The sequence below is a fragment of the Ranitomeya variabilis genome, chromosome 4 (genome assembly GCF_051348905.1).
Source record: "Ranitomeya variabilis isolate aRanVar5 chromosome 4, aRanVar5.hap1, whole genome shotgun sequence".
Classification (NCBI taxonomy): Eukaryota; Metazoa; Chordata; class Amphibia; order Anura; family Dendrobatidae; genus Ranitomeya; species Ranitomeya variabilis.
The window spans coordinates 499,350,817-499,376,283 of record NC_135235.1 but is presented as its reverse complement, the minus strand read 5'-3'; the positions used below and the strand labels follow the sequence as shown (position 1 = coordinate 499,376,283).

General features: G+C 42.7%; 1 protein-coding gene across 3 annotated transcripts in view; it reads right to left on the bottom strand.

Annotated features, from left to right (window-relative positions):
- Positions 1 to 740: 740 nt before the first annotated feature.
- Positions 741 to 25,467, bottom strand: part of RAMP2 (receptor activity modifying protein 2) — a 128,706-nt gene continuing 103,979 nt past the window's right edge. For 2 of the 3 annotated variants that reach the window (XM_077257653.1, XM_077257655.1), the window contains exons 2-4: positions 17,368 to 17,535; positions 6,235 to 6,337; positions 741 to 1,968 (exon numbers count right to left, since the gene is read on the bottom strand). In XM_077257653.1, the coding sequence (XP_077113768.1) occupies positions 1,713 to 1,968; positions 6,235 to 6,337; positions 17,368 to 17,535 (527 nt within the window). In that variant the 3' untranslated portion in view covers positions 741 to 1,712. The remainder of the gene's footprint in view (positions 1,969 to 6,234; positions 6,338 to 17,367; positions 17,536 to 25,467) is intronic. The other variant, XM_077257654.1, reaches the window with a different exon arrangement.

The window sequence follows — 25,467 nt, the reverse complement described above, 5'->3', positions numbered from 1 at the left end:
TTTCCTACCACACTCCAAAAACATACTGATAGGGAATCTAGCTTGCGAGCCCCAATGTTGCTGATAATGTTTGTAAAGTGCAGTGAAATTATTGGCACTATATAAACAAGTAAATAATAATAATATTCTTTATCGCACAATCAACACAATAAAAACTAAACCCTTTAAAAAAATGTAATTATTGTGATTTCAAACAATTTAATCTGACTTGATTTATTTCCCCTTTTCAGTACATTATACGAAAGGTGTACTTCAGAATTACAACTCATCCTGGAAAAAAAAACCCTTTGTACAGCTACGTCATCAAATAAAAAAATGAAAAAAAAAATCAATCTTGGATGAAGGAGAGGAGAAAACAAAAATGGAAAAATGAAAAATTGATGGTCAAAAAGGGGTTACCAACCATGTCAAAACTTCGGAGTTTTAAGGTCCAAATGCTTCACTGAAAATAACTTATATTTTACAATATTTTGTAATGTACAGTATTTTCATATATTGTCATATATGCTTTAAAGGGACTCTGTCACCTGAATTTGGAGGGAACAATTTTCAGTCATATGGGCGGGGGTTTCGGGTGTTTGATTCACCCTTTCCTTACCCGCTGGCTACATGCTGGCTGCAATATTGGATTGAAGTTCATGCTGTGTCCTCCGTAGTACACGCCTGCGTAAGGCAATCTTGCCTTACGCAGGCGTGTACTATGGAGGACAGAGAATGAACTTCAATCCAATATTGCAGCCAGCATGCAGCCAGCGGGTAAGGAAAGGGTGAATCAAACACCCGAAAACCCCACCAATATAACTGAAAATTGTTCCCTCCAAATTCAGGTGACAGAGTCCCTTTAAATCCAAATGGCTTTGATTTGCATGGATCATGTTTGCTTCATTTGAGGTCAATATTTTATTTTTTACTATAATAAAAGGGTGCAGATTTCCATTTTTCAAACACACACACGCACAATTTCATTCTTCAGTAACAGAATTAAACATAAATTGTCCAATTCCTCAGGCTGAAGGCAAGCCTTTCGTTACATGTCATTTGTATTTTTGAAATACACATTCTTATAAATATTACCAAACAAAATAAAGCAGAAAAATATGCGATAAGCTTCCAGTATTCCATTGTATGAGTATCTTCACATAGACAAGATATTTTACAATATAACAAGGCATTATAATAATGCCACAATGCTCATTGATATCACAGTTGGCCTTTGGAACCACGTTGCTCCAACTCCTAGTTGTTATTGGCTCTTTCCAAGGAGGATACTTGTCTTATCAATAGGTTATTAAGTTTTTTTAAATGTAAAAAATATCTGGGTAACAGTTTTGACACATATCCAGACTTCTGTACAGTCCTTTTTTTCATTAAGATGACTTTCTTGCTTCATATTTTCTCTGAAAATATTTCATTTGTTTAGTAATTCTTTAAAAAAACTTGGAATGTGATTGAAGTTGAATCTACCAGTCAAGGTGGTCAAAGAATGAAAAGTCTTTGCAAGATGTTGATATACACTTTTTATATCATCACTCCGGAAGAGGGAGGAAGTGAGAGGTTGTGTTCATTCCAAAATGGAAGTGGATTCTGAGTTGTAGTTGAGCATTAAGGATCAGGCATGGTCATAAAATTGACCAAAGACTATCAAAGCCTTCTGCTATTACAAGCAGTTAGAAAACGCAATTACATTGTCTGGTAATGTCAGTAGTGAATACTTAGATTTGCGGCCTGATAGTGTTGCTCTTGTAGACAACAAGAGTGACCAGGAAAGGTATTATGCAGATGGGAGCAAAAATTAATCCAAGCAAGATATTCTCAGGAGGGTCCATGAGTTCTTCAGACAAAAGACTGCAATTTGTAAAATAATACATGTGGGCTTTCAAAAATGTGTTATGGGCTAGTTCATTTGGGAAAGAAATGCAAAGCCTGTCGGCATTGAACTCCAAGCATAGTTGTAAGAAGTCGTAAATTCTGTAGTGGAAGGAAACAAAATAAAAGTTGGTGACAAGCTGCATAACATTGAAGATACATCATGCATTTACAGTAATGTATGAGTATTTTCAAATGTGTCCATTTTGTTGCTGAGATGTCTGCACCTGTATTGTTCATCTGAATATATTTGACAGAAATTCACGTTACTTCTGGACAAATAATTCCATTTAGACAATATTTGCAGAAATTTCTGCAACAGATTATGGAGATATTCTCCAGTGGTAGTTAAGGTACCGTCACACTAAACGATATCGCTAGCGATCCGTGACGTTGCAGCGTCCTCGCTAGCGATATCGTTTAGTTTGACACGCAGCAGCGATCAGGATCCTGCTGTGATGTCGCTGGTCGCTGAATAAAGTCCTGAACTTTATTTGGTCGTCCGATCGCCGTGTATCGTTGTGTTTGACACCAAAAGCAACGATACCAGCGATGTTTTCCACTTGTAACCAGGGTAAACATCGGGTTACTAAGCGCAGGGCCGCGCTTAGTAACCCGATGTTTACCCTGGTTACCAGCGTAAAAGTAAAAAAAACAAACAGTACATGCTCACCTGCGCGTCCTCCAGCGTCTGCTTCCTGCTCTGACTGAGATCCGGCTCTAAAGTGAAAGTGAAAGCACAGCGGTGACGTCACCGCTGTGCTGTTAGGGCCGGAGCTCAGTCAGTGTCAGGAAGCAGACGCTGGGGGCGCGCAGGTGAGCATGTACTGTTTGTTTTTTTTACTTTTACGCTGGTAACCAGGGTAAACATCGGGTTACTAAGCGCGGCCCTGCGCTTAGCAACCCGATGTTTACCCTGGTTACCCGGGGACCTCGGCATCGTTGGTCGCTGGAGAGCGGTCTGTGTGACAGCTCTCCAGCGATCAAACAGCGACGCTGCAGCGATCGGCATCGTTGTCGCTATCGCTGCAGCGTCGCTTAATGTGACGGTACCTTAAGACTTCTAAACATGATAATTGTGTAATGTGTATTTGTGTATTTGGATGATGCTTCCCTCCAAAGATTTCTAATGCATCAGACTTTAGAAAAAGCTGTATAACATATCTTGAATATATACAGTACAGACCAAAAGTTTGGACACACCTTCTCATTTAAAGATTTTTCTGTATTTTCATGATTGTGAAAATTGTAAATTTCACTGAAGGCATCAAAACTATGAATTAACACATGTGGAATTATATACTTAACAAAAAAGTGTGAAACAACTGAAATCATGTCTTATATTCTAGGTTCTTCAAAGTATCCACCTTTTGCTTTGATGACTGCTTTGCACACTCTTGGCATTCTCTTGATGAGCTTCAAGAGGTAGTCCCCCTAAATGGTCTTCCCACAATCTTGAAGGAGTTCCCAGAGATGCTTAGCACTTGTTGGCCCTTTTACCTTCACTCTGCGGTCCAGCTCACCCCAAATCATCTCAATTAGGTTCAGGTCTGGTGACTGCGGAGGCCAGGTCATCTGGAGTAGCACCCCATCACTCTCCTTCTTGGTCAAATAGCCCTTACACAGCCTGGAGGTGTGTTTGGGGTCATTGTCCTGTTGAAAAATATATGATGGTCCAACTAAACGCAAACCGGATGGAATATAATGCTGCTGCAAGATGCTGTGGTAGCCTTGCTGGTTCAGTATGCCTTCAAATTTGAATAAATCCCCAACAGTGTCACCAGCAAAGCACCCCCACACCATCACACCTCCTCCATGCTTCACGGTGGGAACCAGGCATATAGAGTCCATCCGTTCACCTTTTCTGCGTCGCACAAAGACACGGTGGTTGGAACCAAAGATCTCAAATTTGGACTCATCAGACCAATGCACAGATTTCCACTGGTCTAATGTCCATTCCTTGTGTTCTTTAGCCCAAACAAGTCTCTTCTGCTTATTGCCTGTCCTTACCAGTGGTTTCCTAGCAGCTATTTTACCATGAAGGCCTGCTGCACAAAGTCTCCTCTTAACAGTTGTTGCAGAGATGTGTCTGCTGCTAGAACTCTGTGTGACATTGACCTGGTCTCTAATCTGAGCTACTGTTAACCTGCAATTTCTGAGGCTGGTGATTCGGATAAACTTATCCTCAGAAGCAGAGGTGACTCTTGGTCTTCCTTTCCTGGGGCGGTCCTCATGTAAGCCAGTTTCTTTGTAGCGCTTGATGGTTTTTGCAACTGCACTTGGTGACACTTTCAAAGTTTTCCCAATTTTTCGGACTGACTGACTTTCATTTCTTAAAGTAATGATGGACACTCGTTTTTCTTTACTTAGCTGCTTTTTTCTTGCCATAATACAAATTCTAACAGTCTATTCAGTAGGACTATCAGCCGTGTATCCATCAGACTTCTGCTCAACACAGTTGATGGTCCCAACCCCATTTATAAGGCAAGAAATCCCACTTATTAAACCTGACAAAGCACACCTGTGAAGTGAAAACCATTTCCGGTGACTACCTCTTGAAGCTCATCAAGAGAATGCCAAGAGTGTGCAAAGCAGTCATCAAAGCAAAAGGTAGCTACTTTGAAGAACCTAGAATATAAGACATATTTTCAGTTGTTTCACACTTTTTTGTTAAGTATATAATTCCACATGTGTTAATTCATAGTTTTGATGCCTTCATTGTGAATTTACAATTTTCATAGTCATGAAAATACAGAAAAATCTTTAAAGGAGAAGATGTGTCCAAACTTTTGGTCTGTACTGTATGGGAAAAATATATCGTACAGTAAAATACATTACTTTTGTTTTTTTACAATTACAGTTGGTTAGATTGATTCATGGCACTTCCATCCATTGGCCAGGTAACATTCTTTGACAACTAGAAAGGAGGCTTGCAAATCTCTTACCTTCCAGAATTCCTTTGCAGTTTTTGATTACCTGAGCTGGAATGATGACATTATTGTGGCATGTCACACAAATTACATCACGTCAGCCCACCTATTTAAACGTAATGCTGGGGATCCCTGGAGGTAAGACATTAGCAAAACTCCTGTCCAGTGATTACAAAGCACTGACCTGGCCAATGCACTGCCTCCCATGACTTGGAACGGTTGCATAGCATAGCCCCCAGGGGTATATTTCCCCTGATGGACTTGGTCATGGACTGGTCTGCCATCTCTGTGTTTGAATTTTGCATCCTGTCGACTATGTCAAATGTAATGTGTAATTCTTGATGTGTGTCATCTGACTTCTGGACCTTGATGCGCGTAGGGCGAAGGTTCTGGTCTTGATCTCCACAGTCTGGAATTTGGCTCTTGACAGGCGAAGTTCAGAACTCTGGATCTTGACCATCGTAGTCAGGCCTCTATATCTTACCAAGCATCATCTGGACTTTGTCTGGCAATGACTGGATCTTGGTGGTGTGTGTTTTATCCTGTGACCTGTCACGCTGGCCTCAAAACCGCCCTGGTACGCATCCACTGCACTTTTCTCCTGGGTGCAAAATCCTCCTGCTGCCTGGAACACATAGCTTTTATACCCAGGAACTCTGTTATGCGAGGCACCAGACCAGGTTCCGCACAAGAACTGGTCCCCCATGAAATTCTTCTGGTGCTATATTGGTTCCGCTCGATTTCATACCGCCTGCAGATGATAGTCTTTCCACTCAAATGTCATGTCACATAGGGGCTCTTCAGGGGTGCCATCTCTTCCTTGTACATACATAGCAGTGTCATGTAGAGCATTATTCCTTAGCAGACTGCAAAGGATAAAGGCACAAATACTAGTTCCATTCAGTGGAGATGAAGTTGCAAGTATGAAATAAGCGACATGCCACCATCTGGTTCTGTGTTCCTGTGTCTGCAGGTCATAGAGGAAAGGCTCAATTAAATTTGCGGAGTTCAGTATACTACGACAGCTGATTGTGACACATGTGGCTTAGGTTGCCAAATGCATGCAGTATGCTATTGCAGCTTTAGTAGGACAAAAATTAGAAAAATTTACTTGGAATTTGAAATCTGATATAATCATATTAGGATAGTGCCACATAGACATAGCAAGTAGTCCTAATAAACTAGTCCACTCGTTGATGCCCTAGTCACTTCCCAGTACCTAGTTATTTGTCACCACAGGCTTGAAAGTCTATTAGTTTGGTGCTGCATTGAGTCCCTGATGACCCATGATAGGTATCCCAGTTAACCCTTGTGTTTTGAGATAAGGGGCCAAAATCCCTATTGATCAGTTGTACTTTCTCATACTTACTGTAATATTGTCTATTATATTGCCATGTGTGACACCAAGTCAAATATGTATTTGCTTCACAGTCCATACCTGAAAATGTAATTCCAATTGCACCAGTGTTCTTGTGCAATATTGAACATTGCAGCATTAAAAGACTCCCAGCACTCCTCAACATGTTCGTCATATGAATCTACTAAAAGGAAATTTAAAAAAATAGTTTAACAGTCAATTCATGGCTATATCACTCACCTAAGTTTAGAAATACCCCCAGGAGCAAAAGATAATGCTACTAGGTCCACTCAACACACACAACAACACATAATGAAATAAAACTACTAGTGCCCCTGAATATCTCTCGAAGAAAAGCTTAGTGTAACTGTATGGATATATACAAACTCATATATTTGATATAGAACAACATCAGATGAAAAAATAAATGAATATAATCTTAGCAGATAAAAAAGGATACAAAATTGAAAATAATGCCAGGACACGATCCTTTGTTGAGTTTGAAACAAAGGACAAAATCAGATTAAACTGTTATAATTTAAAAATGAATTCTGTTCACAGTGTTAAAGATAACCGTCTCAGAAGATCTGAAATTGTACTATCACTTAGCAAAAGCAGTCTGAGGCTATGTTCACATATCCAGTAATGATCCGTTAGAATGGATTCAGCAGCAATCCATTGGCAAAAAAATTGTGCAGATACAACTTTTTGTCCATTTGTAAAAAAAAACTGATTTCAGTTCGATCCGTTTTTTAACACTGAAGTCTTAAATAGCTGTTTTTCTTTCATTTGAAAAGGATCTGTTTTTTGCTTACTGGATCCATTTCAAATGAAAGATTACAGATAGCAATTTAACAGATATGTTTTCCATAGACTCCATTGTTAAAATAGCGGACCCAGCTGAAATCAATTTTTTAAAAAGTGACCGAAAAGTTGTGTCTGTACAACTTTATTGCCTACGGATTGCTGCTGAATCTAACTACTGGACACGTGAATACAGCCTAATGGGTGCAAGACTATATGCAAATTCCTTCACATTCCAGCTAAGGCCGGTTTCACACTTGCGTTTGGAGCAGCTGCGGAGGGCTGCGGACTTCCTCCGTGAAGCCCCGCCCTCCGCCGCTATCTCCGCCTACTTCTGCATGCGGCCGGCATGCGGCCTGTGTACCTATATTTAACATTAGGTACGCAGGTCGTGTGGCTGTATGCGGAGGCTGCCGCATGCGTCGTTTTGACGCTGCGGATAAAAAAAAAAAAGCTACAGGCTGCGTCCTACGCTGGTCGCCGCAGCGTCAAAACGACGCATGTGGCAGCCTCCGCATACAGCCGCACGACCTGCGTACCTAATGTTAAATATAGGTACACAGGCCGCATGCCGGCCGCATGCAGAAGTAGGCGGAGCTAGTGGTGGAGGGCGGGGCTTCACGGAGGAAGTCCGCAGCTGCTCCAAACGCAAGTGTGAAACCGGCCTTAAGCATTTAAAAATGTTAGCAAAAAGTTTTATGCTCATGGAACAGTCAAGAATACCCCAAGACAATGTGGAAAGATGAATATTGATACGGGAACATTTTGAAAGTTGATATGAATTGTGGCAAAGACAAAACCATACAATGCACAGAGATCTTTATCTAAGCTGGAGACACCTAGAGTGATGGTTTTAAGACGCACACAAATCGGAGCTTTAGGCATACTTTTGAGAGTTGCGGAAATACTTTTGAGAGTTGCGAGCATACTGCTGAGAGCTGCCAATTTATTGTGCTTGGTTTATGCCCTGTAATCTTGTGCTAGTCTTCTTTTATACTCATCTTGTTCTTCACTGACCTCGACCTTGACTACATCTGTCTTCATGATCCATCATCTGTTTTTAGCTTTCTGGTCCTGTTCCCTCTGTTACTAACCCAGCTTGTTTGGCTAGCCTTGCTTCATGCTCTCTCTTCCAGCCAGAAGCTACTCTGTGGATGCAAACCAAGGGGCCCTGTTGTAAGTTCAGATTCCTAGTTATAATATATATAATATAATATCTAATATACACTCACCGGCCACTTTATTAGGTACACCATGCTAGTAACGGGTTGGACCCCCTTTTGCCTTCAGAACTGCCTCAATTCTTCGTGGCATAGATTCAACAAGGTGCTGGAAGCATTCCTCAGAGATTTTGGTCCATATTGACATGATGGCATCACACAGTTGCCGCAGATTTGTCGGCTGCACATCCCAAAGATGCTCCATACAAGGCAGGATGGATCCATGCTTTCATGTTGTTTACGCCAAATTCTGACCCTACCATCCGAATGTCGCAGCAGAAATCGAGACTCATCAGACCAAGCAACGTTTTTCCAATCTTCTACTGTCCAATTTCGATGAGCTTGTACAAATTGTAGCCTCAGTTTCCTGTTCTTAGCTGAAAGGAGTGGTACCCGGTGTGGTCTTCTGCTGCTGTAGCCCATCTGCCTCAAAGTTCGACGCACTGTGCGTTCAGAGATGCTCTTAGGCCTACCTTGGTTGTAACGGGTGGCGATTTGAGTCACTGTTGCCTTTCTATCAGCTCAAACCAGTCTGCCCATTCTCCTCTGACCTCTGGCATCAACAAGGCATTTCCGCCCACAGAACTGCCGCTCACTGGATTTTTTTTCTTTTTCGGACCATTCTCTGTAAACCCTAGAGATGGTTGTGCGTGAAAATCCCAGTAGATCAGCAGTTTCTGAAATACTCAGACCAGCCCTTCTGGCACCAACAACCATGCCACGTTCAAAGGCACTCAAATCACCTTTCTTCCCCATACTGATGCTCGGTTTGAACTGCAGGAGATTGTCTTGACCATGTCTACATGCCTAAATGCACTGAGTTGCCGCCATGTGATTGGCTGATTAGAAATTAAGTGTTAACAAGAAGTTGGACAGGTGTACCTAATAAAGTGGCCGGTGAGTGTATAAGCCTCAGACTGACAATCTCCCTGTAACAGTAGCATAGCTACTGGGAGGGAATAGAGTGGGCAGCTGAGAGCCCCAGCAGCAGTACACAGATACATTTGCGCTCTGCGGTAGAACACATTTTCCCTGCACTTTTGCTCTCTATTCTGTAGACAGCAGGTCATTTTAAGCCTGTGGTCTATTGAATGGCCAAGGCACCAGCACAAACCCAAAACATCAGAGTGCATGCACTGTCACATCAACACACTTCATCACACTCTGATGTCCCATGCGTGCGCTGGGGCGATGCCGTTGGAGTCATCAGGCACCTATATTAGATGAGTATATGTTGTTTTTCTTTTAACCCCTTAGTGACAGAGCCAATTTGGTACTTAATGACCGAGCCAATTTTTACAATTCTGACCACTGTCACTTTATGAGGTTATAACTCTGGAACGCTTTATCAGATCCCGCTGATTCTGAGATTGTTTTTTCGTGACATATTGTACTTCAAGTTAGTGGTAACATTTCTTCGATATTACTTGCGATTATTTATGAAAAAAATGGAAATATGGCAAAAAATTTAAACATTTTGCAATTTTCAAACTTTGTATTTTTATGCCCTTAAATCAGAGAGATATGTCATGAAAAATAGTTAATAAATAACATTTCCCATATGTCCACTTTACATCAGCACAATTTTGGAAACAAAATTTTTTTTTGTTAGGGAGTTATAAGGGTTAAAAGTTGACCAGCAATTTCTCATTTTTACAACACCATTTTTTTTAGGGACCACATCACCTTTGAAGTCATTTTGAGGGGTCTATATGATAGAAAATAACCTAGTGTGACACCATTCTAAAAACTGCACCCCTCAAGCTGCTCAAAACCAGATTCAAGAAGTTTATTAACCCTTTATGTACTTCACAGGAACTGAAACAATGTGGAAGAAAAAAATGAACATTTAACTTTTTTTTGCAAACATTTTACTTCAGAACCATTTTTTTAAATTTTCACAAGTGTAAAAACAGAAATTTAAACATAAATTTTGTTGTGCAATTTCTCCTGAGTACGCCGATACCCCATATGTGGAGGTAAACCACTGTTTGGGCGCACCGCAGAGCTTGGAAGTGAAGGAGCGCAGTTTGACTGTTTCAATGCAGAATTGGCTGGAATTGAGATCGGACGCCATGTCGCGTTTGGAGAGCCCCTAATGTGCCTAAACAGTGGAAACCCCCCACAAGTGACACCATTTTGGAAACTAGACCCCTTAAGGAACTTATCTAGATGTGTGGTGAGCACTTTGAACCCCCAAGTGCTTCACAGAAGTTTATAACGTAGAGCCGTAAAAATAAAAAATCGCATTTGTTTTCACAAAAATGATTTTTTTGCCCACAAATTCTTATTTTCACAAGGGTAACAGGAGAAATTAGACCACAAAAGTTGTTGTGCAATTTCTCCTGAGTACGTCGATACCCCATATGTGGGGGGTAAACCACTGTTTGGGCGCACCGCAGAGCTTGGAAGTGAAGGAGCACCGTTTGACTTTTTCAATGCAGAATTGGCTGGAATTGAGATCGGATGCCATGTCGCATTTGTAGAGCCCCTGATGTGCCTAAACAGTGGAAACCCCCAACAAATGACACCATTTTGGAAACTAGACCCCTTAAGGAACTTATCTAGATGTGTGGTGAGCACTTTAAACCCACAGGTGCTTCACAGAAGTTCATAATGTAGAGCCGTGAAAATAAAAAATCGCATTTTTTCTACAAAAATGATCTTTTTGCCTCCAAATTTTTATTTTACCAAGGGTAAGAGGAGAAAATGGACCCCAGAAGTTGTTGTATAATTTGTCCTGAGTACGCCGACACCCCATATGTGGGGGTAAACCACTGTTTGGGCGCATGGCTGAGCTCGGAAGCAAAGGAGCGCCATTTGACTTTTCAATGCAAAATTGACTGGAATTGAGATCGGACGCCATGTCGCGTTTGGAGAGCCCCTGATGTGCCTAAACAGTAGAAACCCCCCAAAAGTGACCCCATTTTGGAAACTAGACCCCCCATGGAACTTATCTAGATGTGTAGTGAGAACTTTGAATGCCCAAGTGCATCACAGAAGTTTATAATGCAGAGTCGTGAAAATAAAAAATATTATTTTTTTTAACAAAAAAGATTTTTTAGCCCCCAAGTTTTTATTTTCACAAGGGTAACAAGAGAAATTGGACCCCAATAGTTGTTGTACAATTTGTCCTGAGTATGCTGGTACCCCATATGTGGGGGTAAACCACTGTTTGGGTGCATGGCTGAGCTCGGAAGGGAAGGAGCGCCGTTTTGGAATGCAGACTTTGATAGAATTGTCTGCTGGCGTTATGTTGCGTTTGCAGACCCCTAATGTACCTAAACAGTAGAAACCCCCAACAAGTGACCCCATTTTTGAAAATAGACCCCCAAAGGAACTTATCTAGATATGTGGTGAGAACTTTGAATGCCCAAGTGCTTCACAGAAGTTTATAATGCAGAGTAGTGAAAATAAAAAATATATTTTTTTCCCACAAAAAAGATTTTTTAGCCCCCAAATTTTTATTTTCACAAGGGTAACAAGAGAAATTGGACACCAATATTTGTTCTCCAATTTGTCCTGAGTATGCTGGTATCCCATATGTGGGGGTAAACCACTGTTTGGGCACACGGCAGAGCTCGGAAGAGAAGGAGTGCCATTTTGGAATTCAGACTTTGATAGAATTGTTTGTGGGTGTTATGTTGCGTTTGCAGAGCCCCTGATGTACCTAAACAGTAGAAATCCCCCACAAGTGACCAAATTTTGGAAACTAGACCCCCTAAGGAACTTATCTAGATATGTGGTGAGAACTTTGAATGCTCAAGTGCTTCACAGAAGTTTATAATGCAGAGTAGTGAAAATAAAAAAATATTTTTTTTCCCACAAAAGATTTTTAGCCCCCAAGTTTTTATTTTCACAAGGGTAACAGGAGAAATTGGACCCCAAAAGTTGTTGTCTAATTTATCCTGAGTATGCTGATGCCCCATATGTGGGGGTAAACCACTGTTTGGGCGCACGGCAGAGCTCAGAAGGGAGGGAGCACCATTTGACCTTTTTTAGCGCAAAATTGTCTGTCGTGTTTGGAGACCCCCTGATGTACCTAAACAGTGGAAACCCCCCAATTCTAACTCCAACCCTAACTCCAACACACCCCTAACCCTAATCTCAACCCGATCCATAATCCTAATCACAACCCTAACGATAATCACAACCCTAACCCCAAAACAGCCCTAATCTCAACTCTAACCATAACCCTAATCAAAACCCTAAATCCAACACACCCCTAACCCTAATCTCAACCCTAACCTCAAACCTAACCCTAATCCCGATACACCCCTAACCCTAATCCCAACCCTAACCTTAACCCTAACCCTAATCCCAACTCTAACCCTAATCCCAACCCTAATCCCAAACGTAACCCTAATCCCAATCGTAACCCTAATACCAACCCTAATCCAAACCCTAACCCTAATCCCAACTCTATCCCTAACTTAAGCCCCAACCCTAACCCTAACCCTAATTTTAGCCCCAACCCTAGCCCTAATCCTAACTTTAGCCCCAATCCTAACCCTAAATTTAACCCTAACCCTAGCCCTAATTTTAGCCCCAACCCTAACCCTAAGGCTACTTTCACACTTGCGTCGTTTGGCATCCGTCACAATCCGTCGTTTTGGACAAAAAACAGATCCTGCAAATGTGCCCACAGGATGCCTTTTTTGCCCATAGACTTGTATTACCGACGGATGGCCACACGTCGCGTCCATCGTGCACTGGATCCGTTGTGTTTTGGCGGACCGTCGTCACAAAAAAAGTTCAATGTAACCTTTTTTTTGTACGTCGCGTCCGCCATTTCCGCGCATTCGTGGCCGTAACTCTGCCCCCTCCTCCCCAAGACATAGACTGGGCAGCGGATGCGTTGAAAAACTGCATCCGCTGCCCACATTGTGCACAATTTTCACAACATGCGTCGGTACGTCGGGCTGACGCATTGCGACCGCCCCGTACCGACACAAGTGTGAAAGAAGCCTAAGGCTACTTTCACACTAGCGTCGTACTCGGCCCATCGCAGTGTGTCGGGCTGACGTACCGATGCTAGCGTTGTAAGCGCCGCACAATGGGTGAAGAGGATGCTGTTTTTTCAATGCATCCGCTGCCCCATTGTGAGGTGCGGGGAGGCGGGGGCGGAGTTCCGGCCGCGCATGCGCGGTCGGAAATGGCGGACACGTCGCACAAAAAAAGTTACATGTAGCGTTTTTTTGTGCCGACGGTCCGCCAAAGCACGACGCATCCGTCGCACGACGGATGCGACGTGTGGCAATCCGTCGCAATGTGTCGCTAATGCAAGTCAATGGAGAAAAAAACACATCCTGCAAGCACTTTTGCAGGATGTGTTTTTTCTCCAACGACACATTGCGACGGAAGCCAAAAAACGCTAGTGTGAAAGTAGCCTAACCCTAACTCTAACCCTAGCCCTAACCCTAACCCTAGCCCTAACCCTAAATTTAGCCCCAACCCTAGCCCTAACCCTAGCCCTAGCCCTAACCCTAACCCTAACCCTAACCCTAGCCCTAACCCTAGCCCTAACCCTAACCCTAGCCCTAGCCCTAGCCCTATCCCTAACCCTAGCCCTGGCCCTAACCCTAGCCCTAACCCTAACCCTAACCCTAGCCCTAACCCTAACCCTAATTTTAGCCCCAACTCGTCTCTCCTGCCAGCCGGCAGATGGCAGCAGATGGCGGGTGCACTGCGCATGCGCCCGCCATTTTCTTTGCAGAGGAAGAAGCCGGCCGGCAAGAGGAGACGCAGGAAGACCCGGGGACACCGGGTGAGTATGATAGGGTCCTCGAATCCCCCTATTTCTCTGTCTTCTGATGTGCGATCACATCAGAGGACAGAGAATTGCAGATCAACAGGTAAACAGTTAATTACCGGCGATCGCAAAACAGGGGTCGGTAAAAACCGACCCCGATCATGTTCTTTGGGGTCTACCCCCGGCAGCCGAGACCCCAAAGATCTTCCGGGTGCCGGGCGGCGGGCGCACTGCGCATGCGCCCGCCATTTTTTCCCGGAAAAAAGATGGCGGCGCCCATCGGGAGCCAAGAGGAGCACCGGGGGAGATAGGTGAGTATTGGGGGCTATTGGGGGCCATCGGGGACACTATTTCTCTGTCCTCTGATGTGCGATCACATCGGAGGACAGAGAAATTAAATGGCAAATCGCGTTTTTTTTTTTTTGTTACGACCGCCGGTAAACGGTTAATTACCAGCGATCGCAACTCGGGGGTCGGTAAAACCCCCCCGAATCATGTTCTCTGGGGTCTCGGCTACCCTCGGCAACCGAGACCCCAGAGAAAATCCAACTCTGGGGGGCGCTATTCACTTTTTCCACAGCGCCGTTAATTAACGGCGCTGTGGTTTAAGTACCCTTAGCGGCCGCCGTTAAAAGGCGTATCGGCGGTCGTTAAGGGGTTAATTAAAATTTGGGGCACCATAAACAATGGTGGACCCTCATACAATGTGAGAGTTACTGTGGGGGCCTCATACACATGAAAGAGATGATTGCACATGTGTATATATCTCTGGACTAGGACACATATGACAGATTAAAAAGTCTTAATACTGAAAGATCATGTTATGAACAACAGAGGGAGAAAAATATAGGAATTCAATCTTTTAAGTCTTTGACTTCAAGGACTCAATCTAACACCTAGGTTTAAGATGCACTACATGCACTCACTCCAACCCTTCTAACAGACTGGCTCCAGATCTTTAAACTCAAAAGTTATCACCTCTATTACCTCTCCAACAAAAACATCAGTTTTATTACTTTGGCTTATCATTATGATGCATCACCCTATCCACAACATGTACCATTGTCTTACTTTAACACTTTTTTTAAATGTGCTTTTATTTCAGTCATTCATTTGTAAACTTGCTTGATAAAGGTGTTTGTGTACCCTGAAAGCTAGCTAATATAGATAGCTAATTAATGCATCACTCCTAGAATTGTTTTGTCTTTTTAAGATAAAATAATTTGGATATATTTAATTATTTTTTAAATGATTACATGTAGGGTGACATGTCAACTATTTTTAAGATAAAACTATTTTAAGATACGGGAAGAGAACCATATTTTTGGGGCTGCGTCTGAACTTCGATCCCATATCAGGTCATATAGTCATTATTTTGACAACCTCCTTTCTGATATGGGATGGGACTGAGGAGGCAGTTAATGAATTTGTTAAATTATTAAATGATAATGATATGAACTTAAAGGGAACCTGTCATCCCCCCCCCCAGGCGTTTTTAACTAAAAGAGCCACCTTGTGTAGCAGTAATGCTGCATTCTGACAAGGTGGCTCTTTTAGTTCTGGGTGCTGTAACTACTGAAATAATCAGTTTTATAATTTGTTCTAAATACCTTGTCTTCAGTCAAGGAGGCAGGCGTTTCCCCCTGCTTCAGACGCCACACAGCCATCACTCAAATCTTCTTGGCGCCGGGCGCCGCCTCCTGCTCGCCGCAGTTTTCAAATGTGCCGGCGCCTGCGCTCTTTTCCCCTGCCTTGGGCAGGCGCAGTGAGCGCTGCCCGTCTGTCCTCATATGCAGTCCAGCTGACTGTGCCTGCGCGGCCGCGCAGGCACAGTCAGGTTCCCTTTAAAATTTACTTGGAATATCCAGGATAAATTAATTGATTTCTTAGACATTACTTTGAATTTTTCAGAAAAAAGTATAATAGCCGCCCCCTTTAGAAAAGAAACCGCATCTAGCTCCACCCTGTATGCTACCTCTTGCTACCTCAAAAAAACTATACAAAAAGTTCCACTGGGAGAACATTTTTGGATAAAAAGAAACACCTCTAAGGATATAACTTATCAGAAAGAAACTATTAAAATTAATAATAGATTAAAGGCAAGCGACTATTCACGGTGGATGATTGACAGAGAAAACAAAAGTGATCCATCAGGGACATAATCCAATTACATTCGTAACGCAATATAGTCCACAGTTCACAGATATAAAAAATCTTATTATAAATAGGATGAAAAATTAAAAAAAATATTCTACATAATCCTATAAGATTTACATCTAGAAAAGCCCCTTCTTTAGGGGACACTTTGTCGCCAAGTTTATTCATAAATAATACTGTTACAACAGAGAAGACATGGTTAGATGTTACAGGCAATTATAAAAGTTGTCATCGTACATGCTTATGTTGTAACTATATGGTGAATACAAAGGAATTCAGGTCTAATGTTATTGAGAAAAAATATAGGATTAAGTCATATATTAATTGCAATACCTCACACATCGTATACCATTTTTAAGTTTAATTTGTGATGTACAATATGTAGGTTGCACTACAAACCAATTAAAAGTCAGGATCAGACGTCACCTTTCTGATGCAACTAATAAAAAAATATCCAAATGTTCGGCAGCCTCAAGACATTTTGCGGTTAATCATAATGGAGATATAAAATTACATTGATAGAAAGGGTTTTTAAACCGCTAAGGGGGGTGACCATCAAAGAAAATTAATGAACAGAGAATCCTGGTGGATTTATAGCTTAAAAACTAGAACCACCATGGGAATGAATATTAAACAGGACCTTATATGTATATATAATTTACAGTTATAATTTACAGTTATAATTTACAATTATTATTACAGTTATAATTTACAGTTATATGACCACATCTATCTAATTCTTGTTTTCTTTTTTTCTCAACATTTTCTTAGTAAGTTTTGTCTGATTTCTTACTTGTTTTTTTACCATTAATTATCGATATTGTTTTTACATTTTCACTTGGTGTTATAGGAGGATTACGTTGATTATTCTATGATATCCTTAAATACTTAAACCTTGCTAGTGGGAATTAATAACAGCCTTTTGAACAGGTGAAAATTAATTAAATTTGATTGATTAGTAACTTCTTAATAACTGACCATGTCAAGATTTAGTATATAAGGCAGACAAAAAAACTAATATGTTAGGCAATGAATAAGAGCCACAAAGCTTGAAACGCGTCTGCTTATTGATCCCTTGACAGGCTAGTGATATCTATGCTGGGTGGTATTAGGCTGCTTTTAAAGTATTTCTTCAATAAATAATGGATTTTAAGGAACAAAAAGCTGGATTACGTTTACATTTATAAAAGGTGAACATGTCCTTATTATATTTTACTTATGGAAATTTTGACAATTGCTGGTTATCATATTATCTTTATTAAAATTATAGGCTATACTTACCATTTAAAGGTTTTTTGCATATTGTTGAATTTGATGTCCTCCAATAAGAATCTGTCACATTCACGGTAGGCTGTGTAGCATTCTCAACTTCTGCCATCGAGCCTAGAGCTGTTCTCACATTGACTGTAGGCGGTGTAGCATTCTCAACTGCTGCCATCGAGCCTAAAGCTGTTGGAACAATTGTTGATTATGAATGAGGTCTTTAAAGAAAACTGCAAAGATAATTTTTTATGTATTAAAAAAGTAGTCTAATGACATGAAACAAGAGCTTAAATAATCTTTATTAAACACATACTTTTTGTGTGTCTAGAGTTCCCATACAGAGCTGTCTCCATGATGAAAAAATACAAACCTGGGCCTGAAGAACAGCTTGAATTTCTTTGGAACTTGACTGAGGCTGCTTATCCACCATCTGGACTATCCTGCGTTGCAACCTTTCATCAATTTTTCTCTGCCATCCACATTCCGATAGATTAGCTACAGTGCCATCTACTATATCATTGTCTAAGGGTCACTTCCGTCTTTCTGTCTGTCCTTCTGTCTGTCACGGATATTCATTGGTCGCGGCCTCTGTCTGTCATGGAAATCCAAGTCGCTGATTGGTCGTGGCAAAACACCTACGACCATTGGCACGACCAATCAGTGATGGCCATAGTTTGGCAGCGAAATGGCCGCGGCTTTACTGCCCTGCAGTCAGCACTGAGTGCTCACACAGGCTTAATGCCAGCGTTAACGGACCGCCGTGTAACGCACTCCGTTAACGCAGCTATTAACCCTGTGTGACCAACTTTTTCCTATTAATGCAGCATCAATAGTAAAAAGATCTAATGTTACAAATAATAATAATAATAATAAAAAAAGGTTATTCTCACCGTCCGACATCGCGCGCTGTCCTCGGCAGTGCAAGCGGCAGGTACCGGTGCCAAGGATGCTATGTGAGAAGGACCTGCCATGACATCATGGTCATGTGACTGGGACGTCATCACAGGTCCTGCACTCCCAGGGACCGGAAGCTGCCGCGTGCAACGCACACCGACGCCAGGACTTCAAGGGGCCTTCGGAAGGTGAGTATATGTTTATTTTTTATTTTAAGTCTTTTTTAACCACGCATATAGTGCCCACATTGCTATATACTATGTGGGCTGTTACATACTGCATGGGCTCTGTTATATACAACATCTCTGCTATATACTATGTAGCTGGGCAATATACAATGTGACTGTGCAATATACAACGTGACTGTCCAATATACTACGTGGCTGTGCAATATACTACGTGCTCTGTGTTATATACTACATAGCTGTGCAATATACTATGTGGGTGTGTCGGTTCTGTTATATACTACACTGACTGTGCAATATACTACGTGGCTCTGTTATATACTACGTGGCTGTGCAATATACTACGTGGCTATGTTATATACTACATGGCTCTGCTATATACTATGTCACTGACCAATATACTAAATAGCTGTGCAATACACTACTGTTGTGGATTCTGTTTGCGGGCTCCCTCTGGTGGTTACTGCTGGTACTGGGTGACTTTGGTGGGTTGCGGCCTTTGGTTTCCATCTGTCCATCAGAGGCTGGGTGTTTCCTATTTTACCTGGCCTCTCTGTCATTTCCCTTGCCGGCTATCAATGTGTTCAGATGTGCTCTGTTTGGTTCCTGCCTACCTGCTCCCAGATCTTTCAGGATAAGCTAAGTGCTGATTTTCAGTTGTTTGGTTTTTTGTCCAGCTTGCTTAGAATGTCTCTTTGTTAGCTGGTTGCTCTAGTGGACTGAGGTTCTCCCCATGTGCCATGAGTTGGCACATGGGTTCTTGTAATCTCAGGATGGTTTTTTTGATTAGGGTTTTTTGCTGACCGCTCAGTCCCCTTTTGTGTCATTCTGCTTTCTAGTTTTCAGCGGGCCTCTATTTGCTAAAGCTATATACATCATCTCTATGTGTGTGCCTTCCTCTCATTTCACCGTCAATACATGTGGGGGGCAACTATATCTTTGGGGTTAATTCCTCTGGAGGCAAGTGAGGTCTTTGTTTTCTCTGCAGTACTAGTTAGCTCTTAGGCTGGTGCGTGGCGTCTAGAACCAACGTAGGCACGCTCCCTGGCTATCTCTAGTTGCGTTTGTCAGGCGTAGGGCAGCGGTCGGCCCAGGTTCCATCACCCTAGAGCTCGTCCGATATTTATTATACTTTGCTCATCCTGTGCTATCCCTAGCCATTGGGGATTCATGACAGTATAGCCGGCCCGCAAAGTGTTCAAGGAAAATTTTTTTTTTTTTTTTTTTCCTTCAGAGTTTTGCTGCCTAGCCCTTAATTGCTGTCTAGCTGCTTCTTACCTCCTCTTAACCCTTGAATGGCTCTGATCTTAGCTGTTTATCATGGATGTTCAGAGTTTGGCTTCCAGCCTGAGTAATCTCGCGGCAAAGGTTCAAAACATACAGGATTTCGTTGTTCACACTCCCATGTCTGAGCCTAGAATTCCTATTCCAGAGTTTTTTTCTGGAGATAGATCTACCTTCCTGAATTTCAGGAACAATTGTAAATTGTTTCTCTCTTTGAAATCTCGCTCCTCTGGAGACCCTGCTCAACAGGTCAAGATTGTTATATCGTTCCTACGGGGCGACCCTCAGAATTGGGCATTTGCATTGGCACCAGGGGATCCTGCATTGCTCAGTGTGGATGCGTTTTTTCTGGCATTGGGATTGCTCTATGAGGAACCTAACCTAGAGATTCAGGCTGAAAAGGCTTTATTAGCCCTCTCTCAGGGGCATGATGAAGCGGAAATATATTGTCAGAAATTTCGGAAATGGTCGGTGCTTACTCAGTGGAATGAGTGCGCCCTGGCTGCAAACTTCAGAAATGGTCTTTCTGAGGCCATTAAGGATATTATGGTGGGGTTCCCTGCGCCTACAGGTCTGAATGAGTCTATGGCTATGGCCATTCAGATTGATCGGCGTTTACGGGAGCGCAAACCCGTGCACCAGTTGGCGGTGTCTTCTGAACAGGCACCTGAGACTATGCAATGTGATAGAATTCAGTCCAGAAGTGAACGGCAAAATTATAGGCGGAAAAATGGTTTGTGTTTTTATTGTGGTGATTCAGCTCATGTTATATCAGCATGCTCTAAACGCACAAAAAGGGTTGATAAATCTTTTGCCATTTGCATACTCTGCAGTCTAAGTTCATTTTGTCTGTGACTCTGATTTTTTCACTGTCGTCCATTTCCGTCGATGCCTATGTGGATTCAGGCGCTGCCCTGAGTCTTATGGATTGGTCATTTGCTAAACGCTGCGGTTTTAGTCTAGAGCCTCTGGAAGTTCCTATTCCTCTGAAAGGAATTGATTCTACACCATTGGCTATGAATAAACCGCAGTATTGGACACAAGTGACCATGCGCATGACTCCCGTTCATCAGGAGGTGATTCGCTTCCTTGTACTGTATAATTTACATGATGTACTAGTGCTTGGTCTGCCATGGTTACAAACTCATAATCCTGTCCTGGACTGGAAAACAATGTCTGTGCTAAGCTGGGGATGTCACGGGGTTCATGATGATGCACCTCCGATTTCTATAGCTTCATCTACTCCTTCGGAGATCCCTGCATTTTTGTCGGATTATAGGGATGTTTTTGAGGAGCCTAAGCTCAATTCACTCCCTCCCCATAGAGAGTGTGACTGTGCTATAGAATTGATTCCTGGCAGTAAGTTCCCTAAGGGTCGTTTATTTAATCTGTCACTGCCAGAGCATACTGCTATGCGGAATTATATTAAGGAGTCCTTAGAAAAGGGACATATTCGTCCATCTTCGTCCCCTCTGGGAGCAGGGTTTTTTTTTCGTGGCAAAAAAAGATGGTTCTCTGAGGCCTTGTATAGATTATCGCCTTCTGAATAAGATTACAGTCAAATACCAGTATCCATTGCCATTATTTACTGATTTGTTTGCTCGCATTAAGGGGGCTAGGTGGTTCACTAAAATAGATCTTCGTGGTGCGTATAATCTGGTGCGGATAAAACAGGGTGATGAGTGGAAAACCGCATTTAATACGCCTGAGGGCCATTTTGAGTATTTGGTAATGCCTTTTGGACTCTCCAATGCTCCGTCAGTCTTTCAGTCCTTTATGCACAATATTTTCCATGAATATCTGGATAAGTTTATGATTGTGTATTTGGATGATATTTTGGTGTTTTCTGATGACTGGGAGTCTCATGTTCTACAGGTCAGGAAGGTGTTTCAAGTTTTGCGGGCCAATTCTCTGTTTGTGAAGGGCTCAAAGTGTCTCTTCGGAGTCCAGAAGATTTCTTTTTTGGGGTACATTTTTTCTCCTTCTACTATTGAGATGGATCCCATTAAGGTTCAGGCTATTTGTGACTGGACACAACCTACATCTGTTAAGAGCCTTCAGAAGTTCTTGGGGTTTGCTAATTTTTATCGTCGGTTCATTGCTAATTTTTCCAGTATTGTTAAACCTTTGACTGATTTGACTAAAAAGGGTGCTGATGTTGCTGATTGGTCTCCTGCGGCTGTGGAGGCCTTTCGGGAACTTAAGCGCCGGTTTTCTTCTGCTCCTGTGTTGTGTCAACCAGATGTTTCACTTCCTTTCCAGGTGGAGGTTGATGCTTCCGAGATTGGAGCGGGGGCAGTTTTGTCACAGAGAAGTTCTAATGGCTCGGTGATGAAGCCATGTGCTTTCTTCTCTAGAAAACTCTCGCCCGCCGAGCGCAATTATGATGTGGGTAATCGGGAGCTTTTGGCCATGAAGTGGGCATTTGAGGAGTGGCGTCATTGGCTTGAGGGTGCTAAACATCGCGTGGTGGTCTTGACTGATCACAAGAATCTCACTTACCTTGAGTCTGCCAGGCATTTGAATCCTAGACAGGCTCGTTGGTCGTTATTTTTTTCTCGTTTCAATTTCGTGGTTTCATACCTGCCAGGTTCAAAGAATGTGAAGGCAGATGCTCTTTCCAGGAGTTTTGTGCCTGACTCCCCTGGAGACACTGGGCCTGCTGGTATCCTTAGGGATGGGGTAATATTGTCCGCCGTATCCCCAGACTTGCGACGCGCATTGCAGGAGTTTCAGGTGGATAAACCGGATCGATGTCCACCAGAAAGACTGTTTGTTCCGGATGATTGGACCAGTAGAGTCATCTCCGAGGTCCATTCTTCTGTGTTGGCTGGTCATCCTGGAATATTTGGTACTAGAGACTTGGTGGCCAGGTCTTTTTGGTGGCCTTCCTTGTCTAGGGATGTGCGTACCTTTGTGCAGCCTTGTGAAGTGTGTGCTCGAGCTAAGCCTTGCTGTTCACGGGCTAGTGGGTTGTTGTTATCCTTGCCCATCCCGAAGAGGCCTTGGACGCACATTTCCATGGATTTTATTTCTGATCTCCCGGTTTCACAGAAAATGCCCGTTATCTGGGTTGTGTGTGACCGCTTTTCTAAGATGGTTCATTTGGTGCCCTTGCCTAAGTTGCCCTCCTCCTCTGAGTTGGTTCCTTTGTTTTTTCAGAACGTGGTTCGTTTGCATGGGATTCCGGAGAATATCGTTTCTGACAGGGGATCCCAGTTTGTGTCTAGATTTTGGCGGACGTTTTGTGCCAAGATGGGCATTGATTTGTCTTTCTCGTCTGCATTCCATCCTCAGACGAATGGCCAGACGGAGCGAACTAATCAGACCTTGGAAACTTATTTGAGGTGTTTTGTTTCTGCTGATCAGGATGACTGGGTTGCTTTTTTGCCACTGGCCGAATTTGCTCTTAATAATCGGGCTAGTTCGGCCACGTTGGTCTCTCCTTTTTTTTGTAATTCGGGGTTTCATCCTCGTTTTTCCTCTGGTCAGGTGGAGTCTTCGGATTGTCCTGGAGTGGACGTGGTGGTGGACAGGCTACATCACATTTGGAATCAGGTGGTGGACAATTTGAAGTTATCTCAGGAGAAGACTCAGCAGTTTGCTAATCGCCGTCGCCGCGTGGGTCCCCGACTTCTTGTTGGGGACTTGGTGTGGTTGTCTTCTCGTTTTGTCCCTATGAAGGTCTCTTCTCCTAAGTTCAAGCCTCGGTTCATCGGTCCTTATAGGATCTCGGAGATTCTTAACCCTGTATCTTTCCGTTTGGATCTCCCAGCATCGTTCGCTATTCATAATGTGTTCCATCGGTCGTTGTTGCGGAGGTATGAGGTGCCTGTTGTTCCTTCGGTCGAGCCTCCTGCTCCGGTGCTGGTGGAGGGAGAATTGGAGTATGTTGTTGAAAAGATCTTGGATTCTCGTGTTTCCAGACGCAAACTCCAGTATTTGGTTAAGTGGAAGGGTTATGGTCAGGAGGACAATTCCTGGGTGGTCGCCTCCGATGTTCATGCGACTGATTTGGTCCGCGCCTTCCATAGAGCTCACCCTGATCGCCCTGGGGGTTCTCGTGAGGGTTCGGTGACCCCTCCTCAAGGGGGGGTACTGTTGTGGATTCTGTTTGCGGGCTCCCTCTGGTGGTTACTGCTGGTACTGGGTGACTTTGGTGGGTTGCGGCCTTTGGTTTCCATCTGTCCATCAGAGGCTGGGTGTTTCCTATTTTACCTGGCCTCTCTGTCATTTCCCTTGCCGGCTATCAATGTGTTCAGATGTGCTCTGTTTGGTTCCTGCCTACCTGCTCCCAGATCTTTCAGGATAAGCTAAGTGCTGATTTTCAGTTGTTTGGTTTTTTGTCCAGCTTGCTTAGAATGTCTCTTTGTTAGCTGGTTGCTCTAGTGGACTGAGGTTCTCCCCATGTGCCATGAGTTGGCACATGGGTTCTTGTAATCTCAGGATGGTTTTTTTGATTAGGGTTTTTTGCTGACCGCTCAGTCCCCTTTTGTGTCATTCTGCTTTCTAGTTTTCAGCGGGCCTCTATTTGCTAAAGCTATATACATCATCTCTATGTGTGTGCCTTCCTCTCATTTCACCGTCAATACATGTGGGGGGCAACTATATCTTTGGGGTTAATTCCTCTGGAGGCAAGTGAGGTCTTTGTTTTCTCTGCAGTACTAGTTAGCTCTTAGGCTGGTGCGTGGCGTCTAGAACCAACGTAGGCACGCTCCCTGGCTATCTCTAGTTGCGTTTGTCAGGCGTAGGGCAGCGGTCAGCCCAGGTTCCATCACCCTAGAGCTCGTCCGATATTTATTATACTTTGCTCATCCTGTGCTATCCCTAGCCATTGGGGATTCATGACACACTACGTAGCTGTGCAATACACTACGTAGCTGTGCAATACACTACGTGACTGTGTTATATACTACGTGGCTGTGCAATATACTACGTGGCTGACCAATATACTACATACCTGTGCAAAACACTACGTGGCTATGTTATATACTATGTGACTGTGTTATATACTATAGCTCTGCTATATACTAGATGCTGTGTTGCATACTACGTAGCTCTGTTATATACTACGTAGCTATGTTATATACTACGTCGGTTGTGTTATATACTACGTCACTGTGCAATATAGTAGTAGCCTGTGCTATATACTACCTACATATTCTAGAATACCCAATATGTTAGAATCGGGCCACCATCTAGTTGGGTTATGAACTTCTTGATTATGTTGCGCACTATGGACAAAGGAACATGAAAATTTCTAAAGATGGACTTGTAACCTTGAGATTGTTGATATTTTTTAACCATTTTGGTTCTCAAATCCTCAGACAGTTCTCTTCTCTTTCTGTTCTCCATGCTTAGTGTGGCACATTGAGACACACAGTGCCAAGTTTGAGTCCCCTTTTTATCTGGTTTCAGGTAATAATAATAATAATTTTATTTCTATAGCGCCGACATATTCCGCAGCACTTTACATTTTAGAGGGGAAATGTACATACAATAGACATTACAGCATAACAATAAACACATAGATCAGAACAGTCTTTAATTTTAAGGGTAGGATAATTTTAACATTGAGAGATAGAATATCAAAAATAAAATCCAGAAAATCACATTGTATAAATTCTATAAATGTATTTGCATTTTGCAGTGAGAAATAAGTATTGAGTATTGAGACCATTGAGTTCTGGCTCCTACAGACCAGTTAGATGCTCCTAATCAACTCTTTACCTGCATTAAAGACAGCTGTCTTACA